At 65.6% G+C, this 21,738-nt stretch overlaps 1 protein-coding gene across 2 annotated transcripts; it reads left to right on the top strand.

The window, feature by feature from the left end:
- The first annotated feature begins 96 nt into the window (after window positions 1-96).
- Window positions 97-19,855, top strand: PPM1F (protein phosphatase, Mg2+/Mn2+ dependent 1F). 2 transcript variants are annotated; one of them, XM_070385736.1, is made up of 8 exons: window positions 97-176; window positions 4,685-4,935; window positions 9,000-9,151; window positions 11,707-11,909; window positions 12,316-12,504; window positions 14,428-14,571; window positions 16,086-16,179; window positions 16,732-19,855. In XM_070385736.1, the coding sequence occupies exons 2-8, from the start codon at window positions 4,739-4,741 to the stop codon at window positions 17,034-17,036; spliced, it is 1,284 nt and encodes a 427-aa protein (XP_070241837.1). In that variant the 5' UTR covers window positions 97-176; window positions 4,685-4,738; the 3' UTR covers window positions 17,037-19,855. The 2 variants fall into 2 exon arrangements, with proteins under 2 accessions (XP_070241837.1, XP_070241839.1); XM_070385738.1 differs by having other exon boundaries at window positions 102-185.
- Window positions 19,856-21,738: the final 1,883 nt, after the last annotated feature.

Raw genomic sequence — 21,738 nt, 5'->3', positions numbered from 1 at the left:
AGGGGGCAGCAGAGGTCGGCCCCGCCCGCCCGGGCCTGACTGCGCCTGCGCCGCGGCCGCACGGGAAGTGGGCGGGGCCGGCCGGAGGCGGAGCGGGCGGGGCCAGACGGACGGGAAGTGGGCGGGGCCGGCCGGAGCGGCGGCCAGGCGGGCGCCCGGTGGCGGAGCGGCGGAGGGTGAGGCCGGTAGGGATCTGGGGGGCGCGGGGCGCGGGGCTGGGGGGCTGACGGCAGGGGTGCGCCGGCGGGGGCAGAAGGGCAGGCTGGGGGGCCGCGAGGGGCTGGGGGCTGCAGGGCGGGGACCTCGGGGTCGGGGGCCCGGGGCGGGCCTGGGGGCTGCGCGCCCGGGGGTGCGGCGGGGAGCTCCGAGCCGAGCCGGGGCGCGCGGTGTAGGGCCGAGGCGCAACGCGCCCGCTTGCCCGGGGTCCCGCGCTCCCCTCCGCACCCCTGGCCCAGACCCCTACCCCAGCAAGCCCCCCGCACCTTTGCCGGGCCGCAGCTGCCGCCCCAGCGCCCCCCCGCCCCCCCCCGCCCGATCCGGGCCCGGCCCGGAGTGTATCCGAGTGTTTCCGTTTCCACCCAGCGCTCGGGCTGCGTGGAGTGGCGTTAGCCAGACGCGTGTGCAATGGAACCCCAGGCTCAGGCCCCGCGCTGCAGCTGTGCGGCTTCAGCCGGGCCCCTCAGCCTCTCTGTGCAGCAGGGGAGTGGCAGCTGGCCGTAGTGGGGGTCTTCGTGCCAGGCCTAATAGCGCCAGGCCCTCCCGACGGTGCTGGCCCCTGCCCTGCAGCCTGGCACCCAGCGGGGACCGTGCCCTTAGTGACACGTGCTGGGTGACACACGTCCTCTTGACATACCCTGGGGCAGGCTCCGAGGGCGAGCTGTGCCCCCCGGGCCGCAGGACATAGAACTGGAGGCTCATTTCTGCCTTTCCTGCCATATCCGGCCGATGGTCACATTTCAAGTCTTTTTCTCCTGCCACTGAGCTGGGAATAACAAAGGCCGGGATGACCCCACCTGATCCCGGCTTGGCCGTTTCCTGCCTGTGCGGCCTCCGTGGGGGTTTGCTGACCCTCCCGGAGCCTGTTTCTTCACTGCAGAGTGGCTGAGTCCAGGCTTGTAGTCAGCACAGTCGTGAGAGGTAAACAGGACGCAGGCCGCTAGGCCAACCTCCGTAGGTTCATTCCTAGAATTCCTTTCTGATGTGGCCCAAAGCCAGCACTGTCTGTAGGACCTGTCTGCTGCCCACCATGTTCCACCGAGTGTCTTAGCTTCCTCTTTTAAGGGGCCAGGCCTCAGGCCGCACCTGCGGAGGGTGTTGGGAGGAAGCTGACACCCGCCTCTCCACCCTCATGTTGCCAGCAGCTGTGTTCAAAGGGGCCTCGCATAGAGGGTGCTGCTACACCCGGAGACCCGGTGGGGATGGTGGGGGACAGGCTACAGTCTCATGAGAAGTCAGTCCTGTGAAAGCGTGTTTGCACAGCATGAGCGCGCTTCGTGCGGCAGAACCGCGCGCTTGAAACGAGTAGAGGATGAGCTGCAGTCGTGTGTTGCTGCTTAGTTGCTCAGTCGTGTCTCGCTCTCTGCTACCCCGTGGACTGGAGCTCGCCAGGCTCCTCTGTCCAGGGGGATTCTCCAGGCAAGAATACTGCAGTGGGTTGCTATTTCCTTTTCCAAGGGATCTTCCCAACCCAGGGATCGAATCCTCGTCCCCTGCATTGACAGGTGGATTCTTTTCCACTGAGCCATCAGGGAAACCCACACTTAAAATGAACAAAATGATAAATCCTGTGTTATGTATACTTTCCTTGGGCTTCCCAGGTGGGACTAGTGGCAAGGAATCCATGTACCAATGCAGGAGACACAAGAGATGCGGGTTCGACCCGCATCAGGAAGATCCTCTGGAGCAGGAAGTGGCAACCCATTCCAGGATCCTTGCCCGGAAGGTTCCATAGACAGAAGAGCCTGGCGGGCTACAGTCCATGGGGCCACAGAGTCAGACTTGACGGAGCATACACATTGCTTTACCTTAAATGTATTAAAAACAAGAAAATATACACATAGGAAAAGATCTGGAAAGGTTTCCACCGTACTCTTCCCACTGGCTATGAATATAAGAATGAAGAAATAAGACTCTCCACTTACAGAAAAGTTTGCAGCAATGAAGACGATGCTTTTGTAACAGTGGTGCAGTTTTCCCTTCCTAAGGCTCTCTTTCTCTTTTCCCTCTTGTTGGGAAATCAAGCAGGAGGCCACAAGTAGCTGCCTTGTCTATGTGGTGGAGAAAAACCCAGGCTTACAAATATGCGAGTTGAGCTTCTAAGTCAAGATGGCTAAACTAGAGGAAAGTAGATATTTTAAATGGAAAAAGGAAAAGAAAAATGGACTTTGACAAGTCAGGTGTGAGCAGAAGGGCTGTAGAACCCTGAAGACTTTGTGGGGCTCTCGGCCAAGGTGGGGCAGAGCGCGCGGGTCTCGGGGTCTCGGGCGCAGAGATGAGGGAGGGGTCTGGGAGTGGCCAGCCCCCGAGGTCAGCAGCCCCCGAGGAGTGGGCTGGGAGCCAGGCCCGTGACGGGGACCCTGGGTAGCTGGCTCGGCCCTTTCTCTGCCGCATCTGGGCGGTGAGAGGAGGGGCCAGAGGCCCCTGAGGGGCCCGCACCGCCCTGGTCCCCTGCGGGTGTTAGGCGGCAGCGTCGTTATTTCCACTGCAAGCGGAGCCTGGGGGGCCTCATGGCAAGAGCGAGAGGGCCTGGCCACGGGCCACGCTGGGCCAGACGGGTCGAGCAGCCCAGGGTCCCTCCCTCGCCCCCTGCAGGTCCTCAGGCCCGGGTCCTGCCCCGGCCTCTCACCAGCCCCCTCCCACCGGTGCTCACACCCGGCCTGGCCCTGCCGCGTCCTGCCGGCCTGCTGAGCGGTGACCAGGCTCCGTCCTCACAGACCAGCTCCTTGGGTGGTCCCGGGAGAGCCCAGGGCCCCGGCCCACCCTCCAGGGCTGCCTCCCTCCTGCCGTCTCTCGACCTGGGCTCCCGTTGCCATGGGACGCGCCCTGGATCCCGGAGCCGGTCGAGAAGAGCATGGACAGGAAGGAGACCGCCCCGTCCCTTACCCCGGGTGTCCCGGGGAAGGCTGCGCCGCGTCCTGCTCATTTCCGGCCCTTTGTCCTGCCGGGTGCTGTGAAAGCAAAGCTGGGGTGCTGGTAATGCCCACCTGCCCCTCCGAGGAGAGTCGCCAGCCAGCACCCCACAGGGGAAGGGGCGCTGGGCACAGAGCGGAGCCCGGGCTCAGCTGCTGCAGAGGGGAGTGGGCTCCAGGCCCAGGGAACAGCGTCTCCAGGCCAGGCCCCCAAACACCCCCAAGGCCGCCCTGGCAGCGAGGTGGAAGGTGAAGGTTCCGGATCGCCGCTGTGTGCCGCCCTCCAGTCCTGGGAGGTTTGCGAGCGGCTGTCTCCCGTTTGACCCTGATCACACAACTCACGAGCGATTTCAGGGTTTGGAGTTGCAGGGAGCCGGGCCTGCGCCACTGCGTGGTGCTCTCGTTTCTGCCCCGTGTGCTCTCTGGGCCGGGGGCTGCGTTGTGATCCCTCATTGTCAGCAGATGGGGGCTGACTGTGAGCGTGAGCCTGTCCCCAGAACCTCCTCTCCTTGAATACGAAAGGGCGTTGAGCCTGTCCCCAGAACCTCCTCTCCTTGAATACGAAAGGGCGTTGAGCCTGTCCCCAGAACCTTCTCTTCTTAAATATGAAAGGGCGTTGTAAGTTGCCTTCGTGTTTCTCCTAAAGACACATGTCTCTACGCAAGGACAGAGACAGCGCCATAGAACGGACGTGCGAGTCAGTCGCTCAGTCGTGTCCAGCTCTCTGTGACCCCATGGACTGTAGCCTCTGTCCATGGAGTTCTCCAGGCAAGACCGCTGGAGTGGGTTGCCATTTCCTGCTCCATGTGTTTCTTAACTTACCTCTCTTTGCCCCCCAGACCCTCCGCTCATCACCCGTCTTGCTTCCCTTCCCCCAAGCCCACACCCACCCGTCCTTCCCAGAGACTCATGCAGAGTTAGGAGCTCTGATCCTCAGAGGGTTGGGGGCCCCCGGGTCCCCCATCCTCCAGCCATTCAAAGCCCAGGACAGTTGGGATGTTTGGGGACACTTACCCCGTGGTCAAGCCCTTTAAGCCTCAGGAGGCCTGGGACTCCTCCTGGGAGGACGGAAGGCCTGACCACCTCCCGCAGGCCCCGAGTGTCCTGGGGGAGCCTTCTGCTGCACCACGGGGCTGCCTCTGGCGGCCGCCGGGGCACATGAACCCCCTGCACAGGCCACAGGCCGCGTCCGCCTGCCTCCGGGCCCTGGCCCCAGCCCCACTCCTGCCTGCCTCTGACCTCTCAGGCTGTTCTCTGCCAGGAGCACGCCTTCTGCTTCCAGCCGGGATCCCTCTGCACCACACCCACACCCGGGTCTGTCTCCAGAATCCACCCCTCTAGGCCCCTCAGATCCCCCATCAGGGTTTGTCCCTCCCACATGGGCCTCAGAACTAACTGCGTGCGAGGGTGGGTGGCCCTGCCCTTCCGCCTGGAGCCCCGGTCTTGGTGTGGCCCCGGCTTCCAAGGGGAAGCAGGGAAAAGTGGGCACTCAGCGCTGCAGGGTGTGGGCACGGTCACCCCCAGCCCCGGGCGCTGACCCTTGCGTCTCCCTGCAGAGAGAAGACCGAGGACCCCGGCAGCAGCTCCCCTGCCCCCCCGATGCCCTGGGCATGGCCTCGGGGGCCCCACAACAGAACGGCCAGATGGCAGAGGAGACCCCCGGCTTCCTGGACACGCTCCTCTGCGACTTCCCGGCTCCACTGAGCCCAGAGAGCCCCTTGCCATGGAAGGTGCCAGGGCCGGTGCTGACCCTCGAGGAGGCGGAGGGCGAGCTGGCCGAGGTGGTGATGGGCTTCCTGAGCAGCCGGTGAGCGGTGTGGGTGCGGGATGGGGACCCAGGGGTGGGGCAGGGGCAGGGGACCGGGAGCCCAACAGGCACCCAGGGGCGGGGAGAGGGACCCAGGGGCGGTGGGGCGGGGGGGGCCAGGACCATGACTCCCACCCTGTCGGCTTCACTCGCACCTTCCTCTCCTGCCGATCATGTTGCACATGGGAATCCCCCCACCACCAGCCACCTTGGTTTCCTGGGGCTGCAGCCTGCGGGGTGGGGGTCTTTGATCAACGCGAGGGCCCCGTCTGCGCACCCAGGCGGCCGGCAGTTAGGGCCGCCCCGACCTTGGTCTCAGCTGCGAGTGCAGCCCGACCCCACGTGCGACCTGGCCCGTCGGCATGTGCCCAGCCCGGCCGTGAGTGTGCTGGGGCCCTCGTCTGTGCCTCTCTCCCTGTGAAGGCGCCCGTCCCGTGGGGCTGGGGGCCCTGCCCCCGTGTGCCCCGTCCCCCACCTGCCGAGGCCTTGCTCCCCGGCAGGCTCCCCTCTGACCGGGGGCCTCGGCGGGTCTTCCCGGGGGATTCAGTCCATCCCCTCGTGGGTACTGGCGCGAAGTCGCCTTTCTGTCCCCTCACAGACGGGGCGGCAGAGGCTCAGAGGCTGGCCCGAGGCCACGCTGTCCCCCAGCCACCCAGACCCGAGTGGCGGTGGCCGCGTCCCCACTGCCCAGGCCACGAAGTTGAGGTCAGAGGGACGTGAGCAGCTTAGCGGGAGTCAGGGAAACCGAGAGCCACGGGCCACCCAAGGAGAGGGTTGTGGGTAGGGCTGGGGGACAAGGCAGCCTCAGAGCCTCATCCCTCCCAGAGGCCTCACCCATCACTGTTCACCCCCAGTGCTGGCGTTCGGCGTCCTTGGAGGCAGGCCAGCTCCTGCCCTGCAGCCCCGGCGACTGCCGGGAGGGGCCCGAGGCCTGTCCAGTCGGCCGCGGGGGCATGACGGCCGCGGGTCCGAAAGCGGGTGGCCTGTCTGTCTGTGTGGTGCATGCAGAGGGTGAGGCTGGCTGCTCTTACTTTGGGGAACTAGTTCAGAGGCACACCAGGGGAGCTGAGCGGGCCTGGGGCTGGCTGAGGCCACACTGGGGCTTGGGGGGCTGGACGGGGGGGCGAGACGAGGGGCCGGGCACCACAGTGGCACTTGGGGGGTGGAAGGGATGTTCAAGGGCCCCGAGCCCGCAGCAGCCCCTTGGGCCGCTGTCCCTGCCAGGCCTGAACAGGGCGAGAGGACCCTCCTGCCCAGGGAGGGGCCTGAGCCAGAGACGGGGGTCGGCCCGAGGCGTCCATGCGGGCGGACAGTGCAGGCCTGCAGCTGGTGACGGGTGAGAGGTCGGGGGTCACAGCCGCAGAGCTGGCGGTATCTCAGTTCCCGACCAGGGATTGAACCTTCACCCTCTGCAGGGAGACCGCAGAGTCCTAGCGGCCAGACCGCCAGGGAATCCTCCACCTTGAACAGTCGTCTCCACATTCTTTCTGTTGTTTCTGGCTGTGTCGGGTCTCGAGCTGCACAGGCTTTTCTCCGGGTGCGGGAGCGGGGGCTGCTCCTGCTGTGGAACAGGGGCTCCCAGGCGAGCGGGTTTCGGTAGTCGCCCTAGAGCACAGGCCCAGTAGGTGCGCTGACGGGGGCTTCGTTACCCACCCCTGCCGGCGCGCACGAGCTCACACGCCAGGGACCGAGTCCACGTCTCCCGTGTGGGCAGGTGGATCCTTTACCACTGAGCAGCCAGGGACGCCCTTCGAAGGACCTTGAAACGCATTATTTTAAAAGTCCTATTTTCCAGCCTTTTTTTTTTGGGCTGCATCATGCGGCCTGTGGGATCTCAGGTCCCCGAACAGGGACAGCACCCAAGCCCCCAGCGGGGAAGGCCCTCCAGCCGTTTGAATGGACTTGCTTTCTGTTGCTCTCGTCGTCCCCAGCTTTTCTTTCCTGTGTGGACACGGCTGTTCCGTGTGTCTCCCGTCTGGCGATCAGCGCCCACCTGCACACCCAGAAGCCCGTGTGCAGGCGCTTGGGCGTCCAGGCCCAAGTGTGCTGGTTGTGAATGGATCCTGCGTGAGAGCCTCCTCCTCCTCCTCCTCGTCAGGGGTCACGTCCCAGGCCCCCGGGCAGGCCGGAACCCGCAGTCACTGAGAGGCAGTTCCATCTCTGCCGCGGGCCTGCGGGCTCCCTGGGAACCCGGCAGGCGGTGGACCGGAGCGGTTCTCGTTTCTTGGGTACCTGGTGCCTGTCGTAAGGCATCCTCGCTGGAGTCTTTGGTGGCCGCGGGGTGCCGGGCGGGGCCCACAGCCAGACATTGTCCTGTCCCCAAGGCCGGAAGCCACCTCCCTGACCCCCCCACCAGGGCTCCCAGTCACAGGAAGCCGCTGTGGCCTCGCCCCACACTGGGACCCGGGAGCAGAAGCACAGTTCTCCCCACCGGGAAAGGGGGCCCAGCTCAAGGCAGGAGATCCCCGTGGGGCCAAGGAGCATGCTCCTCAGGTCTCGGCTGGCTGTTTTTCAAAGGCGGGTTCCAGGGGCTGTGCCCCTGAGTCAGCTTCTCATTTTTAAAAAAAGACGACAGACTCATCCCAGCAGCTCCCTCAGGCCCTCTGCAGACTCACCAGAGATTGCCCAGGGGGACACACCCGCCCAGCCGTCGGGAGGGCCTGGTTCCGCCCAGCACAGTGCCCAGCTGCCCTTGGGTGTGCCTGGCCTCGGGGACAGGCCAGGATGCCAGCCCTGGGACCCAGAGAGCTGGGGCCTTCCATGGTGGGATCCGGTCCCTGAGTCTGGGGGCTGTGCCCGCACGCCCCAGAGCCCATGGTGAGAGTTTCCCATACTGCTTCCTGCTGGCCTCGCTCTCTCCACCCTAGGCCTCCCGGAGCCCTCGTGCAACCCTCTTCTCCTGCCGGGAGGCCTCCTGGCCCCTCCTGCTCCCCACCCTAGCCTGCGCTGACCCTCAGCTCTGCGCAGCCTGTCTGCCCTGGGAAGCAGCCAGCCCGGTCTCGCTTCCCAGACTTGGCTCCAGGTGGCACCCCTGGCATCACCCCACTTCCCCAGCCCCCTTCAGCCGTTCTGCCCCACCCCATTCTCCCGCCCAGACCGCGTGCCCGCGTGCCCCAGGCCGCTTGGCCTCCGGGGAGCCTGAGACGTACGGCGGACCCACCCGGTCCCTGCCCCACACGGCAGCCCCGTCCCTTCCGGTCCATTGCCAGGCCCGCCCTTCGCGGCGAGGCCAGGCCGGCCTGAAAAAGCCTGGTCAGATGGTGTCACATCCCTTCTCCAGCCACACCAAGGACATGACCCTGTCACCCTGGCAGCTGCCTCCCCAGAGCCCCCTTCCCCAGCTGCCTGGACGGCCTGCTTCCCCCGGGACCCCGTGTGACGGGGGCTCACAGCCCGTGGGTGTGGCACTCCCCGGATTGCTTTCCTGGGGCGGCAACAAAGCACCATGGGCTGGGCAGCCTCAACGACAGCCATGTTTTCCCAAGATTCCGGAGGTCGGGGTCCCGGAGCCGTGTGTCTGCGGGGCCGGTCCCTCTGGCCGTTGCTGGCAGTCCTCAGCTGGAGATCCGCTCACCAGTCTTCGCAGGGTGTCTCCCTGGGGTCTCTGCCCCCGTTTCCCCCTTCAGTAAGGATGACAGCATGACTGCATCCGCGCCCCTCCCTCCCGGGGGACCTTGTCATAACTGGTAGCTTCTACAACAGCCCAGCTTCCACGCCTGGTCACGTGCCGAGGCGCTGGGCTTAGACTCCGTAACACACACAACTCGATTCGTAGGGCTCCCTGACCCCCAGGGATCCCGGCTGGTATTGGGGACCAGGAGCTGTCTTGAGGCTGGACGTCAGGCCATTCGTCCAGTAGACTCAGCTCACACGTCCGTGGGTCCCCCTCCCACCAGCCCCAGCGAGGCACCACCCCGTAAATGGTGTTGCCTGGACGGCCATCCGGCTCCCGAAGGACCTCCCTGAGGGGAAGGGGGCCAGGGTTGTCCCTGGAGTGCGGGGCAGACCCCAGGGTCCCAACTCCTGCAAGGAACGGGCCCCTGACTCCAGGCCCCCGTCCCCAGGAGCGCGCCGCCATCACTCGCCGCCTGCCTGGCCCACGAGGCGGTTTCCCAGCTGCTGCAGTCTGACCTCTCTGAGTTCAGGAAGCTGCCGGAGCAGGAGGAGGAAGACGGGGACAGAGGGGACAGAGCGGAGGAGAAGGCCCCTGTGACACGTGAGTTCCCGCTCCGGGGCCCCAGGGGCTTCGTGGGAAACAGGCTGCGGGGGAGCGTCAGGCCACCTGGCCTCCTTTGCTTTCCCGTTTCACGGGTGGGCAGCGCCGGGCTCATGACAGGGTGGCAGAGTCCAAGCCCCAGGAGAGGCCTCCCCAGCGTGCAGGACGAGCCGCGCAGCCTGGGCGGTGGACAGCCTTGTCCGGAGGAGCCCGGGGTGCCTGCAGCCCTCGCGGGCCTGCCCTCCCACCTCTGCGCGACACGGTGGTGACGTGGGAGCTGGCTTCGGGGGCAGCCGCAGGGTCCAGGGGTAGAAAATTGAGAGTCCAGGCCGTGTCTCAGCTGTGAACTTTTGGGAACCCGGCCGGGCGGTGACTCGGGGATCCCTGAGAGCCAGTGCCCTGCTCCCGAGCCTGCAGTCCACACCCGGAGGAGCCCAGCCAGGAGTGAGCCTCCCACCGGGCAGGCCCTGTTTTGCAGGCTCTTCAGTCGCTTTCCTGGTAGTTTTTTCCCCGGGGTGGAGGTCAGCTCAGGTTGCACCAGGACTGCAGCCTTGGGCCAGGCTGTGGGGCGCGTCTGGTGGGCCCACCCTGAGCAGGGCCTGGGCTCCTGCGTGCTCACCAGGCTGGGGAGGGTGCGGGGGTCAGGTGGGATGCCTGCCGGGGACAGGGTGGGTCCCGGGGTCCGGCCCTGGGGAGCAGGCGGCGAGAGCCTCCACAGGTTTCTCCATTCGTGCCCCTTCCCGACCCACTGCTGCTTTGTCCTTGGTTTTAATTGAGACGCAACTGAGCTGTGACGTGTAACGTGAACGCACGGCACGTCGGTTTGCTCCGTTACACGTTACAGGGGTTACCTGGCACCTGCACCGCCTGACGTGATCACTGCCCCCAGCATCAGTGCTACATGCAGGGCACAGGGACACACACGCGGCCTTTTCCCTGGCTCCCTGCCCAGCCGCATTCCAGCCCAGCCCCGCCACGCATTCCTGCCCCAAGGCTGGCAGGCGGGTGATGATAGACTGCCTTTGTCCTCTGCCAAGCCTGCCAGCCAGCCCACAAATGCCCCTGGCCCCTCGGCAGGAAGCCAGCACCACCTGCTGGCGGAAAGGAGCTGGTGCGGCTCACAGCCCAGAGCCAGGCCTGGGGGCTCCGAGGGCCGGGGCAGGGGGGACCGGCTCAGCCGGCCCTGCCCTCCAAGCAGGCCTGGGCCTGCCACGCTCATCAGCTCACCCCTGTCATGGGAGTGGAGTGCAGGCAAGTCTGTCCCTTGAAGCCATTCTTGCAAAACTGGCATTGCTCGGGAGTTCTAAGAACCCCTGCCGGGGGCAGAGGTGTGGCAGGGCGGGGAGAGCCTCTGCCCGCCCCGTCCCAGAGAGCTGGGCCCCACTATGGGATTCCTGGTGGTGGCTGAGACCCCCACGGTCCCCATGCAGGGGGCCTGGGTCGATTTCCTGGGCGGGGAACTAGATCCCACATGCAGTAACTGAGACCCAACACAGCCAAAAAAACAAAACCAGCCTCTGGTTGCAGTGGGAAATGGGGAAAGCACCAAACAGTGTCCTTAAGGAAAAGCCTGGCCCGGGACCCCGCCCTGCAGACATCCGCTGCTGAGCTTGTGGGGTCTGTGACTTTCCTGCCTCTGAAATCCTCTGGGCCCACGTGGGTCGGAGGTGTCCACGTTCTCATGATCAAATGTGGAATTTCCCCTCTGTCTCTCATTTTCACATTTTTTCCCCTTAGTGTTGATTTTTTAAAAAGATTGTGACGGAAGCACTTCATATGTTTGCAAAGTCGATTTCCGTTCCATCCCTGAACTTGTTAAAATTCAACTTGACCCTCGGGTAGCCGTGGCCTCGGTCGTGAGAACTGCCAGTGAGGACCCCGCATCTTTGTCCCCCAGTGGAAACCGATGAAGTAGCACGAGAGGGCCTGGACGTAGCTTCATCCCACATGGATGTCACGTTACCGCTGTGGCCGCCCTGACATCCGCCTGCCCCCACCCTGAGCCCCGACAGCCCCCCATCCCTATGTTCTTATCATTCGAGGATGCAGATAAGTGATGTCACGCACGATGGGCTTTTTCCACTGCGCGGGGTTCCCTGGAGAGTCACCAGGCCTGTGTGCGTCAGGAGCTCCTTCCTTCCTTCCTTCCACTGACCGCTGTCCGGGGTGCTGTGTGTGAGAATAACAGATTAATTCTTAGTCCTTCATTGGGAAAACAGACCGTAATTCACTCTGTGTTTGGATGTATATTGTTTCCATTAATGCACAGTCAGCGGCCCTGTGCTTGTTCTTAAACTTTTTGCGTTTCTGGCTCTTTCCTTTGGGGCGCAGCCGTGCAGTCGGGCAGGGGCTCCCTGTGTGCGTGTGTGTTTCCAAACCAGGCATGTTGTAACTGGCGACACAGGCTGTGAGCGGGGTCCTCAGGCTGCTGTGCCCAGGGGGCCAGGCAGTCAGGCTGATGGACTCCAGGGGTCTTGGGAAGCAGGGGTGGGATCAGGGAGCCCCCAGGGGTCCGCGGGGTTGCCTCCCTAACAGCCCCCGGTCCTGCCCCTCAGTGCTGGACGCCGCGGGCCTGGCGCGGAGCCTCTTCGACCGCCTCTGGCAGGCGTGCGGCCAGTGGCAACAACAGGTGCCCGCAGCAGCCCGGGCCCCGCAGCGGCAGTGGCTGGTCTCCGCGCACGCCATCCGCAACGCCCGCCGCAGGATGGAGGACCGGCATGTGTGCCTCCCCGCCTTCAACCTGCTCTTCGGCCTGGAGGTCAGTGGGGGCCCGGGGTGGGAGGGGACCCTGGTGCCCAGCGGGGCCACCGGCCGGAGCCCAGGCAAGTGGGACGCCCACGGCTGCCGTAAGCACCTGCCCAGCTCTGGGCAGCCGGGCTCATCGTCCCCGCCGCGCTGGGCCGGGGAGGCCCGGGCCCCGCCCACCCGGCCCCCTGCTTGCTGAGCTCTACCCCGGCCCACCCCCCAGAGCCGTCTGGGGCCGCTGCCCTTGTGCACGCGCCCCCGTAGCCGGGCCAGAGCAGAAACTGAGGCTGCCGAGGGTCGTCCTCCCCAAGACCACCCCCCAACCCGCCCCCAGCTCAGCCTGTCTGGTGGCGAGGCCGTGCGGTCCCCCAGCGCCCGGCTCCGCCCAGGCCGTGACCTCGCCCCGCACTCCCCGCCAGGACTCGGTGGACCGCGCCTACTTCGCCGTGTTCGACGGGCACGGAGGAGCGGACGCCGCCAGGTACGCATCCGTGCACGTGCACGCGGTCGCCGCCCGCCGGCCGGAGCTGGCCGCGGACCCCGCGGAGGCCCTCCGCGCGGCCTTCCGCCGCACCGACGAGATGTTCCTCTGGAAGGCCCGGCGAGAGGTGAGTGCGGAGTGGGGCCGCCGGGACAGGCCTCTGCGAGGAAGGCGGCGGAAGGGCCCCTGCCGAAGCCCGCTGGCCAGCGCGTCCCCTTGCTCCTGCCTCAACGGGCCTGTGGCCGGAACCCGCGTGGGGCTCTCTCCAGCAGAGGGTGTGCGGGCCTCACAGGGCGGGCAGCGAGACTGTCTCGTAATCAGGGGCGGCGGGATGACAGGCGCGGGGCTCTTCCTCATGGTTCCCAAGAGGAGACGCCACGCCATGCCAGGGCCACTCGGGAAGCCCCCAGGGTCGGCCAGGGGGCAGAGGCTGGCCAGGGGGCAGACGGCGTGGCTCCCGTGGGCAGGCACCGCGGCTAGCTGAGAATCGGATGGTTTGACTAGACCTAGGGGCTCTGGGCCACGGGGCGGTCCCTAGCCATCAGGGCGGGGAAGATGGCCTGGGCCAGGGACCATGGAAGTGGCTGAGCACCTGGGCTCAGACCAGCTGGCCCCAGCAGCCGGAGCACGTCAGGGGAGACAGTAGCACTCTCTCGGAGTTAGCTCTGGGAGCGAGGGCCCGCTTCAGGGTTCAGAAGGCCCTCGGTTCGTCTCCGCATCGTAAAATGCAGAAAACGAAGCACAGGATCAGGGCAGGCAGACCTCAGAGGCCTCGAGGGTTAGGTTCCAGACCACCTCCGCGATGTGCGCGTATGAAGCAAGTCACGTGACTGTCAGGCTCCCGGTGCAGATAAAGGCTGGGTTTGCACTCTGCCCTCATCTGCAAGCAGGCAGCAGCGTCATGTCTGAACACAGCAGGCACCTTAAACAACACCTTGTTGCTAAAAACTCTGTCATCGGAGCCTGCATCGCAGCGTGTGATCTTTCTGCCGTGGTGACGTGAGAGGTGCCTGACCGCAGAGACAGAGAGTAACAAGGTGTTACCGTTGTAGCATTAGAACCACCTCCCCCAGCCCCCCAGGCAGGCCGGCCCGGACTGCGGGTGTCGGCAGCTACATGGACCCACTGTTTGTTTCTGAAAGAAAAAAGGGTGCATCTGGCTCCTGACCTGACTGCCCACCTCCCGTCCCCTCGCACCTCAGGGTCCTCCAAGCCCTCAAGGTGGATGCTAAGATGGTTTTAGAGACCTGGAAACAGCCAGGTGGCTCCAGAGGGGGTGTGGGGAAGGGGACACAGTCTGAGCACAGACCCTCAACAAGGCTGGACTTTGCATCTGAACAGAAAAGCTTCCAGGTCCGAGACCCCGGGGTGGGCACCCAGGCACCCAGGAGTGAGAAAGGGTTCCCTGCAGCAGGTGCTTAGCTCAGGCTATGATGATCCAGACTGACCTTTGCTGAGGTGTAATTGACACGTGACAGGCTCCACGTGTCCAGAGTACCGGCTGGGGGGTGTTGGCACGTGTTTCTGTGCCCGTGTGCCTCTCATCGTGGTAACAGACGTCCCACGTGTGCAGAGTCCCGGCTGGGGGGTGTTGACACGTGTTTCTGTGCCTGTGCGCCTCTCGCCGTGGTAACAGACGTCCCACGTGACAGAGTCCCGGCTGGGGGGTGTGGCGCGTGTTTCTGTGCCCATGTGCCTCTCGCCGTGGTAACAGACGTCCCACGTGTGCAGAGTCCCGGCTGGGGGGTGTGGCGCGCGTTTCTGTGCCCGTGCGCCTCTCGCCGTGGTAACAGACGTCCCCGTCACCCCCGAAGTTCCTTCCAGCCTTTATGGTCCCGGCTCCCCGGACCCCCCAGCCGTCCGCTTTCCGACATCGCGGACGGCAGTGTCTGTGCGTGCTGATTTGATTCCCCTCGTGCGTGGGTCCCCGCGTGCGCGGGTCCGTTCCTGTTTGCCCCTGAGCGCCGTTCCGGGGTGGGCATCTGGTCAGTGTGGGCGCGTCCCGGCGGCCTCCTCGCCTCCCTCACCCGCGTGCGCCCTCTCCCTGCAGCGGCTGCAGAGTGGCACCACGGGCGTGTGTGCGCTCATCGCGGGCAACACCCTGCACGTGGCCTGGCTCGGGGACTCCCAGGTTCTCCTGGTGCGGCAGGGCCAGGCAGTGAAGCTGATGGAGCCGCACAGACCCGAGCGGCAGGTAAGGGGGCCCCATCCTCCCGGGGGGCTCCAGGCGCTCCTCCAGAGGGAGGGCGCCCCGCCTCGCTCCAGCGGGTCCCCTAAAGCTGGGCGCGCTGGCCGCCGGGAATCTCACAGAGCCCTTCTTGTCTCAGCGACATGGAGCCCAGAGCTGCAGGACGGAGCTGGGTATCTGCTGGCAGGCGGCCCAGGAGGCAGGGTTAACGCCCAGTCCTCTCCTGCACAGGCGGGGAGCACTGGGCTGTGGGGGAGGCCTCAGGCGGTGGTGGTTGGAGCTGGGAGGGGCCAGGCCTGGGGCAGCGGGCCGGGAGGAGGTGCTGGGGATGCGAACACACACAGACCCTGCAGCAGGTGCGGCCCAGCAGGCGGCCGGAGGACAGGGAGGGCGGGGGAGCAGAGTCGCTGCTGAGACTCCAGGACACACTTGGCAGGGAGCCTGGCAGCCTCCGGACAGTGGGGCCGGCAGAGGGCGAGCTGGGGGCCGGGTCGCAGGGAAGCTGTCGGGCAGTTCTGGGGAGGGCCTGCCCGTGAAGGCGAGGGGGGCAAAAAGGAAAGGTCTGGGCTTCAGGGATGCGGAGTCCGGGAGGCCTTGGCACCCAGGAGGGTGGCTATGCCTTTGGCCTGAGGCCCCGGAGCTGGTGGTGGGGTGCTCCCTGGGGGTGTGGGGCCTGGAGGGGCTGCAAGACACACACACCCACCTTTGAGTTGGGCAAGGCTGGGGTCGTGGAGCCCCAGGCTCTGCACGGGGGAGGTGGCAGGCAATGGGTGAACCTCCTCAGAAGTGGGAGGCACAGGTGAATGGGCTGGGAGGGCGGGGCCCATGGGAGGACGCGGTGGACAGGGCTCTGGATGAGTGGGGCCGCGGGAACCCACCCCTGGCCAGCAGCTCTGGGCTTGGCCTTGGGGAGGCTGGGGTGGGAGGGCGGCCGGCTGGTGGGGGGCCTGTGCCCCAGGATACCCCGCCTGGACTGGGCAGGGGCAGAGACGGGAGCCGCGAGGCGGGCACGGGGGTGGCTGCAGCCACATTGGAGACGCCTCTGCTCTGGGAGCTTCTGGAGGCCGGAGACGGTTTCAGGACCCGAGGCTGGGTCGAGCCTGTGCGGCCCTCTCAGGCCTGGAGCCCCGCGGTGGAGCTTGAGGGAGCCAGACCAGGGCGGGGGGTTGCTCAGGGCTCATCCAGGGCCTGTTCAGCGTCACCCAGCCCTGCCCAGGGGCCCATGACGGGGAGGCACCGTGTCCCTGAGAGACGGCAGCGGAGGGCCCCACAGCGACCCGGGCCCTGGCTCTCTCTGCTGCCGCGAGCATGTTCCCCAAGCCCAAAAAGCTGCGGGGGACGGGCCGCGCGTCTGCCTTGGCAGCGGCACCGTTGGCCGCGCCTGCGTCAGTGGGGCGGTTTGGGTGGTTTGACGTGTCTCCCCGCCACATGGTTCCCCGTGCTGCCTCCCCTCGGGCGGCTTGGGCACACCCCTCCACCGCCCGCCAGCGCCCCCCGGCCCACCCTGGCTGTCTCCGCAGGATGAGAAGGACCGCATTGAGGCACTGGGCGGCTTCGTGTCGCACATGGACTGCTGGAGGGTCAACGGGACCCTGGCTGTGTCCAGAGCCATTGGTAAGGAGGCCAGCGGGTGGGAGGGGGCCCGGCACAGCGGGTGCAGGCGCCTTAGCAGCTTGCCTCCCAGTTAGATAACAGCAGTTTAAGTCACCGTCCTTAAGACAGTCTCTCGGGAGGGTCTGGGGGAAGCCCTTGGCTGCCCGGTGAGGGCTGAAGGTGATCCTTGGGCGGTCTGTAAAGGAGGCTGGCCCATCTTGCTGTGCTCTCCTGCTGGCGAGGCGTCCTCTAGCTTAAAGATGAAGCAGCAGTCCCTCTCCTCCCCTCGGCCTCCAGAGACTGCGGGCTTCCGTCTCCCCCCAGGGCTGAAGAAATGCCTCCCAGCTCTCTCCCCACCCGCCCCCCGGGGGCCCAGCCCCTCCCAGCCCCCTCCTCTCACTGCCCTGCTCTGTCTGCCGCCCAGAGCACTTGGCACGTCATGAAACTACCTTTTGGCAGTGTGTGCCCTGTGAGCCGCCACGCCTTGGAGGTGGGGTGGCCACAGGCCGGCCAGGGCCTGCAGTCAGGGCGCCAGGCCCTCACCACCCTCCCCACCATCCTCCTCCGGCCCAGGGGACGTCTTCCAGAAGCCCTACGTGTCTGGGGAGGCGGACGCGGCCTCGTGGGAGCTGACGGGCTCCGAGGACTACCTGCTGCTGGCCTGTGACGGCTTCTTCGACGTGGTCCCCCACCAGGAGGTGGCCAGCCTCGTGCGCAGCCAGCTGGCAGGGCCGCAGGGCAGCGGGCTGCGCGTGGCTGAGGAGCTGGTGGCTGCCGCCCGCGAGCGGGGCTCACATGACAACATCACGGTCGTGGTGGTCTTCCTGCGGGACCCCCAGGACCTGCTGGAGCCAGAGCCTGACGCTCCGCGAAGCTAGGAGGCGCGGACTCCCGCCCCCCGACCCCGTGATCCCCCCACAGATGCCTTAGGACCCAGCGGGAGGTGGGCAGGCGATGCCCCCCACGGCCTCGAGAGAGCACCCTCGTGGAGGAAAGCGGTTCCGGAGGGGCTGGGGGGGGCGGGACCCAGGCTGCGGGTGGCGGCCGCAGCCACACCAAAGACACTGGGCATGCATGCCGGGTGGCCGGGCACTGGGGGCCTCGGGCAAGGCTGGGAGCCGCAGATGTTGTCCAGAGTGCCCTGGGCGCCACGCAGAGGTTTCTTATTCCCCCCGACTGCCCATGACCGAGGCTTTGGGGGGTGCCCGGGGCTCCCGGTGCCCGAGTATGAAGGGTGGGCCTCATGGGAAAGAGACGGGGCGCCCACCTGTGACCCCCCTGGTGCCCGCACGTGGCTTGTGCTCCAAGGAGGGGACGCCCAGACAGAGACGCATGTGTCCCGTCTGTGTTCTTCTCCCAGGGAAGCGTTTCCTTCAGAAGCAGTATTTCAGGTTTGGTCCATGTTCTGTCAGTGCCAAGAGGCTCCGTGGGTCATGTAACTTAAGCAGAGCTCCGCATTTATTTTATTCCCTAGGGAACTTTTAAGTATTGAATTTTTTTTTTTCTTTTTGTGAGACGCTCCTTTTGCAGTATTACTGAAATTTTTTTCCCCTCAATCAGGATTGAAACACATCCTTTTCCAGGTGGTGTAAATAAGCCGTTCAAGTGCCTTAAACAGCTGTGGGCAATGCTGGGGCCGCTGGGCTGGATGGATGCCCGGAGCACGCTGCGGGTTTTTGTTTTTTTAACAAAAGCAGGATTTGTTTTGTCAGAGCGGCGTGATTTTGGGCAGAATTCTCCCCAGCAGAGTTCTTTCTGCTTTTGCACGGCCTGGGCCAGACCTCAGGGCTCCAGAGTTGGGGTGACAGTGGCCCCACCTGCCGCCCCACCCTCCTGGTCCCGTCCCCCAGTCTCTGATCGGACCCCAGGCCAAGGGACCGAGCTCCACCCGACGGCAGGTCCGTGCCGCTGTCTGGGATGTTCCGGAGAGCCTGGTATGTCAGCGGTTGAGTTGGTTTCGTCGGGATGCACGCCCAAGGGGCCCTGGCCACGTTTGGAGGCAGCGGGAGAGCAGAGGGGAGTCTGTGCTCCAGTCCCAACCTCCACTGCCCTCCTCTGCCCGTCGCCCGCTGGTCCCTGCAGCTCCAAGGCTGCAGGAAGTGCGTGACAGGTTGGCTCCCCCCAAGTTGGTGTGGAGTTGGAAGCGGGGCCGGGGGGAGTCCTCTGGCCAGAGGACGTAGGATCTTCATGATGGGTGGGGAAGCGTGGCGGGTGACTTGGGTGAGGCTTCAGAGAAGGTCATTGGGGACTGGGCTGTGGGAGGGGCTTAGCGCGGGGGGTCCCCAGGCTGCGGGGTGGCGTGGAGGAGGCGGTCAGAGTCCCCCCAGCAGCAGGGCCCAGGAGGCTGCACTAAGGGAGCCCAGGCCCTCCTCACCCAGGGAGGAGGCTGAGAGCCCCTTGTGAGGCCGGCTCCCAGACTCAGCGTTGCCCACCCCAGCCCCCAGCCCTAGCAGCAGGAATGAAGCGTCTGAGCGGGGTCCCGGGCTTGCCGTAGAAGCCTCTTAAGCTAGTCACCGCAGCTCAGAGCTTTGGTGGCCAAGTGAGCAGGTGTTGCTCCGTCTAACCCGAAGGTCTCGCCTTCCGGGAGCCAGAAGCCCCTCGTTGGGCCTTCTCGGCACAGGGGTCGGTCAGCTGGCCCTCAGGTTGGGGAGGGGGGCATTGAGGGGATGCCCCCTGTTCTCCCGCCAAGAGGGGCTGGCCTCCTGCAGCGTCTCGTCGCAGGGCCGTCCCCCCTCAACCTGGACTGGGCATCGTTGGCCTCCTCGAGTCCTGACCCACCGCCCTTTCAGGCCACGGTCTTAAGAGTCCCCCCAGTCGGGGGTGCCGGCCTAGGAACCACGGTCCCCACCTAAGCCCAGCTCTGTCCCTTGGTCACTGTGCGGCCCTGGGCCTCCGTGTCCCCTCGGTAGGGCACGGGGCTGCCCGGGGCTTCGGGGGCAATGGTGCCAGGACTAGCAACCCTCCCCGCCCACAGGGAGGGGTGATTAAGTATTAGTGTCTATTCTTAACATTAAGTGGGTTGGGGAAGAGGCAAGCTACTGATGCCGGCACCTTCCTTGTGTGGAAGACGGCAGCCGGAGCCCTTGAACCCTGCTTTTACAAGTGGGGCCACTCCATAGCCAGCAAGGGTGGGCAGGCGGGCCCCCTGACGCAGCCCACCCTCAGCGTCCAGGCTTGGGAGAGCGGCAGGGGCCAGGCCCCAAGGGAGAGGCGCAGGTTGTCAGTCTGGGGCCCTGAGTTGGCTACCGGTGACCCCTGCCCTCCCCAGGCCAGCGCTCAGGCTCCCCCTCTCCGTCACCCTTGCCCCACAGCCGGAGCTCCACCATGGACTCGGGTGTCCTGGCCACTTCCGCAGTATTCCCAGGGAGGGTGGACAGCTCCACTGCTCCCGGGCCCGGCCCGGCCCTGAGCCAAACAGATCAGGTGGTCCTGGGTGCGATGGGCTGTTGGCTTTGCTTCCAGCTGCAGCCCTGTGGGCACCCCCGGAGGCCTGCGCTCTTCCCCCAAGGCTCCACGGCTTCGCCAAATATGCCTGCAGCCTTGCCAGGGGTTTATCCGTGTGCATCTCGGTGGGCTTCCTGGAAGTGGCGTTCCATGTGAAGGGGTTTGTTCCCAGATGGGGTGGCGGTTTCCCCATCTGAGGGACAAGTCCCGGGGCCCCCATGCTCATGTCAATAAACCACAAGCTCTGAACCCCTTCACCGAGTCCGGAGTCCTACCTTCAGCTTCCTCACCTCCTTGTCCCCCGGCCATCAGGATTGGTTTTGGAAGCTGCTGATGGACGTGGGCTCCATCCCTGGGTCGGGAAGATCCCCTGGAGGAGAAAATGGCAACCCACCCCAATATTCTTGCCTGGAGAATCCCGTGGACGGAGGAGCCTGGCGGACCACACGGGGCCACAGAGTCGGGCATGACAGCACATACGTGCGAGGGGCCATCTAGCGATCCTGCAAAGTGAGCAGGCCACCCTGGAGAACCCTGCCGGCCCCCAGCCCCCCAGACACCAGCCAGCCTGGTTCCTGTCCCTGAGCCCATGGGCCCCAGCAGCAGGAGAGCTGTTCACTGGGGGCCTGTTCCCTGGGTCCTGGGAGGGGGGCGGGGGCGGGCCCCTGGGGAGGCCAAGGCTGGAGACCCTCCACCCTCGCACTCAGACGGGAGGTCCCCTGTGCTCTGGCTGAGCTCAGCTCTCGGGATCGTGGGAGGCATCCAGGCTGCCCACATGTGGGGTGCTCAGAGCCAGGGCCCCCAGTGCCGCCTGAGCATCTCAAGATGGGGCGGGAGGTGGTGCTGGTGCTTTGTGGGGAGCCCAGCCGCCCCCACACCACGCCTTTGCCAGCCCTCACCATGGGCCTTGCCGGGCACTCCCGGGTCAGCCCTGAGCTCTCAGTGCCCACCCCCGGCTCCACGGCCCGGGGCAGTGGTCTCCCACCTTCCAAACCAAACCCCCCCAGCAAGGGAGGCAGCTTGATCTGTCTCCATCCCCTGCCGCCACCAAGGGAGGCTGGGGCTCCCAAGCAGCCCACCTACTCAGCCATCTGTCTCGCCCTGCCCGCCCCCTCTGCCTCCTGGCTCCCGGCAGAAAGTGCTGGCAGCCTCCTCCTTAAGCATAGGCTGTCTTGACGGTTCCCTCTTGAGCGGCCTCACGTGTCTGAAGCTGGGCTGCGGGCAGATGGGGGACGCTTGCACACGCAGAGACACCACACAAAGAGCTGGGGGCCGGCGGGGAGCAGGCACGGTCTTGCACCCACCAGGTCAGGGTTCCAGCCTGGGGGAGCTGCTGACAGCCCCCAGAGCCGGGGAGACAGGAAGCCAGTGGGGAGAGCCGGTGATAGCCGGCCCCCCAGGTCCCTTCAGAGGGTTCGGGAGCCCCAGCTGCCCGCCCTGGTTCTGAACCAGTCAGGACAGACCCTCAGCCAGCCCCACCCATAAAGCTGCGCTTCATCCCAGCTCTGCTTCTGGGGCACTCGGGCCTGGATATCGGTGCCCAGGGCCAAGGGGTGCATGCAGACTCCTGGGGGCCAACCCAGCCCTGGTGGGGGTCCCACCAGGTGCCAGGCCGGGGCCCAGGAGGCTGCTCCTGACCACTTCCCCACCGCTCCTCACAGCTCGACTGGAGCACCTGCCTCCTTCCCCTCCTCCCCTCCTCCCTCCCTCCCCTCCTCCCTCCCCTCCTCCCTCCCCTCCTCCCTCCCCCTCTCCCCCTCCCCCCCTCCTCCTCCCTCCCCCTCCTCCCCCTCCTCCCTCCCCCTCCTCCCTCCCCCTCCTCCTCCTCCTCCCCTCCTAAATTATGAAAGTAGAATGATGGGCAGGACAGAACTTGGAAAAGAGAAGAGAGGAAACAAGACTTTGGTTTTGGGTGTGCGACAGAACAACCAAGGTAGATGTTTAGAAATGAAACCGGAAAAAAAAAAAAAAACCTCTGGAAATGAAAGTCACCTTTTTGCCCAGAAAGGCGAGCAACAGAAAGTTGCCGAAATGAAACAGATTACATGTACCAGTTACAGATTTAGAGTCGGAACTGCGTGGACACATCTGACAGAAACGGGCCACGGTCTGGCCCTCTCGAGGTCCGTGGTGTAG

This window comes from Bos mutus, chromosome 17, assembly GCF_027580195.1.
Source record: "Bos mutus isolate GX-2022 chromosome 17, NWIPB_WYAK_1.1, whole genome shotgun sequence".
NCBI lineage: Eukaryota > Metazoa > Chordata > Mammalia > Artiodactyla > Bovidae > Bos > Bos mutus.
This window is presented reverse-complemented; position numbering and strand designations above follow the sequence as displayed.